The 7,296-nt window shown below is 35.7% G+C and overlaps 4 protein-coding genes across 7 annotated transcripts; 3 read left to right on the plus strand and 1 right to left on the minus strand.

Annotated features, from left to right (window-relative positions):
- Positions 1–609: 609 nt before the first annotated feature.
- Positions 610–2,920, minus strand: LOC108972008 (peroxisomal biogenesis factor 3). 4 transcript variants are annotated; one of them, XM_018938431.1, is made up of 4 exons: positions 2,829–2,920; positions 2,726–2,750; positions 2,560–2,640; positions 610–2,410 (listed from the first exon to the last, which is right to left on the minus strand). In XM_018938431.1, exon 4 carries the CDS (start codon positions 2,339–2,341, stop codon positions 1,211–1,213), a length of 1,131 nt encoding a protein of 376 aa, XP_018793976.1. In that variant the 5' UTR covers positions 2,342–2,410; positions 2,560–2,640; positions 2,726–2,750; positions 2,829–2,920; the 3' UTR covers positions 610–1,210. The 4 variants fall into 4 exon arrangements, with proteins under 4 accessions (XP_018793976.1, XP_018793975.1, XP_018793974.1 ...); XM_018938430.1 differs by having other exon boundaries at positions 2,722–2,750; XM_018938429.1 differs by having other exon boundaries at positions 2,560–2,750.
- A 159-nt stretch (positions 2,921–3,079) lies between these two features.
- Positions 3,080–4,204, plus strand: LOC108972011 (pyroglutamyl-peptidase 1). The gene is made up of 2 exons (XM_018938435.1): positions 3,080–3,485; positions 3,543–4,204. The coding sequence occupies exons 1-2, from the start codon at positions 3,240–3,242 to the stop codon at positions 4,032–4,034; spliced, it is 738 nt and encodes a 245-aa protein (XP_018793980.1). The 5' UTR covers positions 3,080–3,239; the 3' UTR covers positions 4,035–4,204.
- An 82-nt stretch (positions 4,205–4,286) lies between these two features.
- LOC108972010 (nitric oxide synthase-interacting protein homolog) lies at positions 4,287–5,743 on the plus strand. Its single transcript, XM_018938433.1, has 3 exons — positions 4,287–5,282; positions 5,342–5,450; positions 5,519–5,743. Exons 1-3 carry the CDS (start codon positions 4,546–4,548, stop codon positions 5,588–5,590), a joined length of 918 nt encoding a protein of 305 aa, XP_018793978.1. The 5' UTR covers positions 4,287–4,545; the 3' UTR covers positions 5,591–5,743.
- A 447-nt stretch (positions 5,744–6,190) lies between these two features.
- LOC108971935 lies at positions 6,191–6,724 on the plus strand. The gene has a single exon (XM_018938291.1). The coding sequence runs from the start codon at positions 6,191–6,193 to the stop codon at positions 6,722–6,724; it is 534 nt and encodes a 177-aa protein (XP_018793836.1).
- The last annotated feature ends 572 nt before the right edge of the window (positions 6,725–7,296 follow it).

Raw genomic sequence — 7,296 nt, forward strand, 5'->3', positions numbered from 1 at the left:
GTTAAAAACTCTTTCGTTCAGCTGTTATCGCATTGAGATTGTCTTATTGTTCGTTCCCACGACAGTCGCGTCTAAGTAAACGGAACGGACCAGGCTTTTTATCCACAAATTTCAACTCTCAACTCAGCACCATTTCTTGAAATTACTTCAGGAATGTTTTCTGCCGCTACAAGAACAACAATATTGTCTTTTTGTATTTTGTATAGCTTTATGGGTCTATTTCGATTACTTATCACAGTGGGAACACTTTCATTGAGGTCGAACAATATGCTCACGGTAGTCGGGTGTATATAACCACAGCATACTATATATATTTTTTTCCGGTCAAGACATCAATAACWGTCAATAATACTGCATTTCTCTAGGTGCTTATTACAGCTACTGCACACATATACCGAAGAACCAAATACTACATAATAACATGGTGTTGCATTTAATATATAATTAACCTGAAAGTATGTTATACTTTCGAAAGAAACTACCAAACCATTGCCGTTCATAAAAACGTCCCCATTTACCAATAAAAGACGTGGCAGCAAGTGATTTTATAAATTTAAGTTTAAATATATTTCCCAGTCACAAAAATACGCCGATATATAAATACATGTATTGATTTATATAATACATATTTTATTTAAAAATTTATAGCGCCAAATAATAAGTTACATATGTAATACACATCCGTTAAAAAAATTATAGCAATAAATAAATTATCATGGACAGTTCCTTCTGCGATACATATGTATGAATTTTTTGGAATGAATGCTTTTTCATAAAAAAAATGCTCAACTATTTTTTACAATTCACTGCAGCGTTGTTTAGTTCAACGATTAAAATGTTATATTGTGTAGCACTTAAGTATTTTATACAAATTTGTTTGAATGACGGCTTATTTCGTTTAACATTACTGAAAATTTGAGTACATATAATGTTACAATCTATTTTTACCCTAATACCATTTTCAATGCATCTGCGCTAGTGAATTTATAAAATTCTACTGCGGTCTAACTAATCTTCACAAAATTTTCTTGTTATCTTGCTTACTGCTGTCGTCATTAAAAGCTAGTTTTAAAGTTACAAGCTTTTATAGGTACATTTTTGCTATTGCAAACAAAACATTTAAAAACTTAAATTTTCTTCAAACAGTCAAAAATAGGTTTGCGCTTCAAAGGCCTCCTATTTATTGTATTACATTTCACAATAAATATATTTATGTGGAGCTAAACGTTTCATACACATTCGCACCAAATACTTTGCTCTTCTCATCAACCATATAAAATGTGATCAACGAGGTCGCTAAATTCTGTGGACGTGATTTTTCATCGAATCCTTGGGACGTTAAACCGCTTACAATCGGTATAAGTTTAGCTAACGCCATTTCTACGCTGTTTATGCCGAGTACACTATTCGCAGTTGCCACGTCGCCACCATCGCCTTTTTGTGTGGTTTTATTTTCTTCGCTTGCTGTAGCCTTTTGCGCTTGCGATAATGTCTCGCCAATACTTTCTGCAATGGCATCTACCGTCAAGGAAAAGCCTCGACAGATGCTGTTCGAGCAAACACTTGAAGCATCGTCGCTCTCTAACAAGTCTAAGGTTTCATTGTACATTTTTTGCAGTAGTGGTCCCACTGTATTATATTCTGGCATTTGTGGCGGCAATAAGTACGCCGCCATTTTTGCAATGGGATCGCCGACATCGCTATTGATGGCCATTTGTAGCGTCCAGAAGAGCTGTTCTATATCTGAAAGACTAAAACGCTTCGACAGCGGCAATGTCTTCATAACAACAAGAACTTTGGCACGTATTACACGTATTAGCTCACTTAAGCCACCATCATGTATGAAGTAACCAATGAGTGAGAGATACTGTTGTTTCAGTTCTTCTGCGATTTGTTTTCTTTCCAACGTGACGTCTTGGTATAAGTAACCGCCAAGCAAATTCATTTGTACACGCAAGGCAATGACTAACATCGATGAAGCATAAATGAATGTTGTCAGACGCGTGAACGCGACTATCTTCATTTCTTCCCACAATTCTAGTTTATTCGGTGGATTCTGACGAAGTTGATCCAGCAATGCGTTGGTATTGCATTCACGTATTATGGCTGCATATAATTCTGTGCCCATTCCAATTATTACCTTATTGCAGGTATGTTCTGTCGTTTCAAAATGTTGCATACGCTTTGTCTTTTCGAAAAATTCGCGAGCTTGTCGCGTTTGATATTCAATAAGTTTTCGCTGTGCATATTTGATAGCTACGTATGTGCCTCCAACTAACACGCCTGTTACTAAAAATTTTCGTCGGTGACGTGTGGCGAAATCACGTAGTCGGCTGAACATTTTTTGTTGTTGTTTAACGCTAAACGGTGTTCCGAAAATCCTTCAAGTATTCTCTTAAAATCCCTTTTGCTGCAATGGAAATTACTTATTTTATTAAATCAGAAATTTTAAATTAGAGTACAAAGTGCAATGGATATTACTATTTCCTTAGTAGTTTAAATATACTTATTAGTTATCCACCCATTTTGCACACACCAATCAATACAAATGATACTTACTTTGATTTTATTTAGTTAGTATAGTTTACGATTGTTTTGTTGCCTCCTTCTTTCACTGCCCACGCATTTATCGTCTCATTACTAGAATTATTTAATTATTCATATAGTTTATTGATTTACAGTGATTTATCAACTGCTTGAAGGAACGATATGTGAACATACATACCCGCAGCACTCTTCAACCACAGTCGCTTTATAAAAAAAATTTATTACTATTACTCAATGTGTATTATTTTAATAAATATTTTCTTTAAAATTAAATGAATTACCAAAGTACGAAGTCCGATTTTTATTTATTCAATAGACGGAAACCTGCACGGTGAAATAAAGAATCTGTATTACTGTCAAACAAATGGTCAGGTATAAAAAAAAATGATAACAAAAATCAAATGACATTTCTTCTGACATATCTGCCGAAATGCCAAAAGTCAGAGTTGTATCAAGAGCTTAACCTTTCGTGAACCGTTTAAAATAACTTTGGGGGTTTTTAATATCTTCTTGATACACAACGGTTAAGTGTTTTGACAATAACAAATGGAGGGTGGATAAGTAAATAAGTTTAATCATATCTAAAGTAGTAAATTAATATAAATTAAGTAAAGAAGGCAATTACGATTCAACAGCAGAGTTTGATAAAATTTTAAACAGAGCTGAAGATACAACTGAAGGCATCACACAATATGACTCAACCTCAAGTAAAGTCGGGAGTTGCTGCGGAGGAAGCTAACAAAAACTTAATTATAGTAACTGGATTTGGACCATTTGTTGGACATGAAGACGTGAATGCCAGTTGGGAAGCTGTACGTCTTTTACCAGATGAGCTTACTTGGCATGGTCACCATTATAAGCTAGAGAAACGGGAGGTACCTGTTGAGTATGATGCCGTGGACAAAGCTGTCGAAGAAATATGGTCACATAAGCCACAAGTAAGMAAAACTGCCGTGCTATTTCTTGCGAGTAACTTATTCTTTTTACTTTAAAAGCTTGTTATACATTGTGGCGTTCATGGTAGTGCAAGTTGCATTCATGTAGAGAAATTGGCTTATAATCATAAATTCACACGACCGGACTATGCGCGCCAGCGTTTACCAAAGTCTTCAGCATGTTTAGTGAATTGTAACACCAATGTGAATAATAATCATACCTTACATTGTGGGTTAGATGTGGAAAAAATTGTTGAAGTGGTTGCTGCATCATGTGAGTGTACGCCAACTGCTACTGACGATGCTCTACAAAGTAGCGTAAATGTAGAACCAGAAGCATTTACGGTACTTCAAAGTTCAGATGATGTCGGCAATTATTTGTGTGGATACATATATCTAAAATCTCTTGATAGAAATAGGAATCGCACTTTATTCATACATGTACCACCTATAAATTGTCCATTCACGTCAGAAGAGACTAAGGAGGTGGTGTTGCGAATAATTGAAGAATGTATTCGACAAGTTACGGAGAACGAAAAAGTAGATTGTTGAATTATATCCTTCTTATGCATTTGTGTCTTACGATTTTATCAAGATGAAATTGAAAATGTTTTTTTTTTTTTCATTATATAATTAACAAAGTATCAGAACTACCGAACTACTATATACATACGTTTTAACAACTTTATAACATATAAAATATAACGGTAAATAATAATATAGCAGTTGGTAATTTATTTTTCGTTGTGATCAGCCATTTATACATATATAGTATAAAGTAAACAGTCGTGTCTCTGTCGTTAGTTCTTTTATAAATTAGAAGTGATATAATGTTTTATGCATTTTCTTTAAATAAAGTGTAAACAAATAAATTAGTACATATGTATATTCATATGTTTTTCGGAAAAATTGGCACCATTTACATCCTCAACCTACACAAAATTTGGCAGCACTAAGCATTGTTTTGTTTTTTTTTCACATTTCTTAATATATTAATGTTAAGAAAACGTCAACGAGTTTAATGCTAATAAAATACTGTGAAATACTTAATTTTGCTTAAAACATGACACGACACGCTCGAAATTGCACAGCCGGTGCTGTATATACTTATAACGAAAAGCGCCGTGATGCAGCCGAATCAGGCTATGGCACCAAAGCACAACGTCTTGGAAAAGATTCGGTTAAGTCCTTCGATTGTTGTTCTCTAACTTTACAACCTTGTCGTAATCCAGTGATAACGAAAGAAGGATATCTTTTTGACAAGGAAGCCATTTTGCAGTACATAATTACAAAGAAAAATGAATACAGTCGTAAATTGAAGGAATTCGAACGTTTACGACGGCTTGAGGAGACGGAAAACGCGCAGGAGTTAAATCTAAAACAACAAAAATGCATTGAAAAGTTTGTAAACGCTGGTAAACCAGTCAATGAGAGTGCCAGTGATAAAAAATTGGCTGACGTAATTGCTATAACGCCAAGCACCTCTGCGGCTGCAGTAGCTGCGGCCGGTGGCTCCATCTCTAACATGACCAATGGCAATGAAAAGAAGTTACCTAGTTTCTGGGTGCCCTCCGAATGTCCAAATGCTGGTGCAGCAAAGGCAAAAAAACCTGATTCAACCATTTATTGTCCCGTCTCCGAGAAGCCTTTAAAAGTAAAAGATTTAATCAATGTAAAATTTACACTAATCAAAGATGGTGATAGTAGCCGTTCGCTAATAGCAAAAGAAGCGCGTTACATGTGCCCCGTAACACACGATGTACTCAGCAATGCTGTTCCCTGCGCTGTGTTGCGTCCAACGTGAGTTTAATTTGTGATATATGGAAAAACTTATCTGACAGACCTTTTTTTTTTGGCAGTGGGGATGTGGTTACTATGGAATGCGTGGAGAAGTTAATTAAGAAAGATATGATACATCCTTTGACGAATCAGAAACTATCCGAAAAAGATATTATACCCTTACAGAGAGTGCGTTTGCTAATAATTTCTCAATTAATCAGATTTTTCATGTATATGTTTTTATTTACTATTTATAGGGTGGCACCGGCTATGCTATGACCAATGATAATTTAAACGCCAAGGAAAAGCGACCAATGTTGCAAGTTTAGAGTGTTCCTCTTTAAGTTTAGCAATTAATTTATTTGTCGGTTTCGATTTAAGATTTTAAATATATTATGTTCAATAAAAAAATGACAGAATCAATAATAACTAATATTTTAAACAACAAATTTTTGAATTACTACTTTATATGTATAAACATAAATAACTTCAATTGTGAACCTTAACTAACAGAACATATTAAAAGTAAATATACGTGCATACATATGTACATTTTTAGGTACAGATAGAATGTCACTTGGTTATTTTTCTCTTATCTCTGTTTCTGGCCTTGACCCAAAATTATTCTGCACAATTGAAACATTTTATAGTTCATTGAATGTAATGGGAAACATATCGGTCAAATCAATTGCAAGATAACAGCATCCATCAATGACAGTTAAAGAGTCAACAAACGATATTGAAATTTTTTGCAGATGCTGATGCCAGTGGCGACCTTCTACTCATCAAATATAAACGCTTGGCAATGCTACAGAGGCATTAGAAAGTAATCAACTGCTAGTGCGAAGGAAAGTAATTTAATTTTTATTAAAACAAAATATATAGAAAAAATTAAAATGCGCACAATTTTTGTAAAAATCATATCACTTATGATTCTCATTATTAACACTCACGCAGAATCATTCAAGGAGTGCAATAATGCCGCTGAAGGCACTTTTGTAGCGGTTGAGCACAATTGCCTCGCATACATATACTGCCTAGACGAAGAGTCATTCACCGATACATGTCCAGTTGGCACTTATTTCGATGCAGAGCAACAACAATGTTTGCTAGACGAAGATGGCTCCAAGTGCACAGCTTTTATGGTGCAACCTACACAAGCAGTGGAGCAACAGCAGGTATCAACACAACAAGCGCTAACTGAGGCTACGGTCACTACAACGACTACTAGTGGCTCGCTGTCGACAAGTACTTTGTCACCACGCCCACATTGCAAACCAACTATAGATGAGTATTTTCCATATCAGCAGCGCTGTGAGTACTACTATCGCTGCACGMGCGGGTATTTGAGTATATTGCGCTGCAGTCTGGGCTACGGCTGGGACTTTTTGCAAGAGAAGTGCATGTCTCTGAAGGAGGCGCAGTGCTTTAAGGCTCTGCGGGCGCATGTTTCTAGTTTTTAAATATTTTTTTTTTATGTTTTAATTTAAAGTGTTTTGTTTTTGTGAATAAACGTTATGGCTTCTCATAAAAATGTGTATGCCTGTGTATTTTATTCGTTTTCRCTTAAAAGTATGCAAATATTATTAAATATTCTCTCTAGAATATTCATCATCCTCCAAACTCATTTCATAAGCACTTTTTGGGATGGATGGCTTTCACGAAGCCGATATTTCAGTTTCTGAAACCAAAAAAAACATACGAACATTTTGTTGGTTTCGGCTCGTTTTTACCCTCCGCTCCATTTATTGTTGACTTGTTTACATATCAAACTCATAAATCCCTGCCTGTGTTTCTTATATAGAGCCAGCTGCCCTGAAAACAACGCACGACTGTTAAATAACATCACATCACAGAGCGCGTGTGACGTTAACAGAGACCAGGCACGGTACCTGCGTTTCATATATAGAACCAGCTGACAGCCAGATGGCCTGAAGTCGCCGCACGACTGTTAAATCACATCGCATCGCGGCGCGAGTATCACCTTAACAGTGGCCAGGCACGGTGCCTGCGTTTCTTATATAGAGCCAGTTGG

This window comes from Bactrocera latifrons, unplaced genomic scaffold (genome assembly GCF_001853355.1).
Source record: "Bactrocera latifrons isolate USDA-ARS-PBARC rearing strain unplaced genomic scaffold, ASM185335v1 scaffold_37, whole genome shotgun sequence".
Taxonomy (NCBI): domain Eukaryota; kingdom Metazoa; phylum Arthropoda; class Insecta; order Diptera; family Tephritidae; genus Bactrocera; species Bactrocera latifrons.

Excerpts from the sequence above, each read along its gene's own strand:
- LOC108972010 (XM_018938433.1), top strand. The coding sequence starts at position 4,546 with ATGACACGACACGCTCGAAATTGCACAGCCGGTGCTGTATATACTTAT. Across the intron at positions 5,283-5,341 it reads TGCGCTGTGTTGCGTCCAAC|TGGGGATGTGGTTACTATGG; the intron begins GTGAGTTTAATT and ends TTTTTTTGGCAG. Across the intron at positions 5,451-5,518 it reads ATATTATACCCTTACAGAGA|GGTGGCACCGGCTATGCTAT; the intron begins GTGCGTTTGCTA and ends TACTATTTATAG.
- LOC108972011 (XM_018938435.1), top strand. The coding sequence starts at position 3,240 with ATGACTCAACCTCAAGTAAAGTCGGGAGTTGCTGCGGAGGAAGCTAAC.
- LOC108972008 (XM_018938431.1), bottom strand. The coding sequence starts at position 2,341 with ATGTTCAGCCGACTACGTGATTTCGCCACACGTCACCGACGAAAATTT.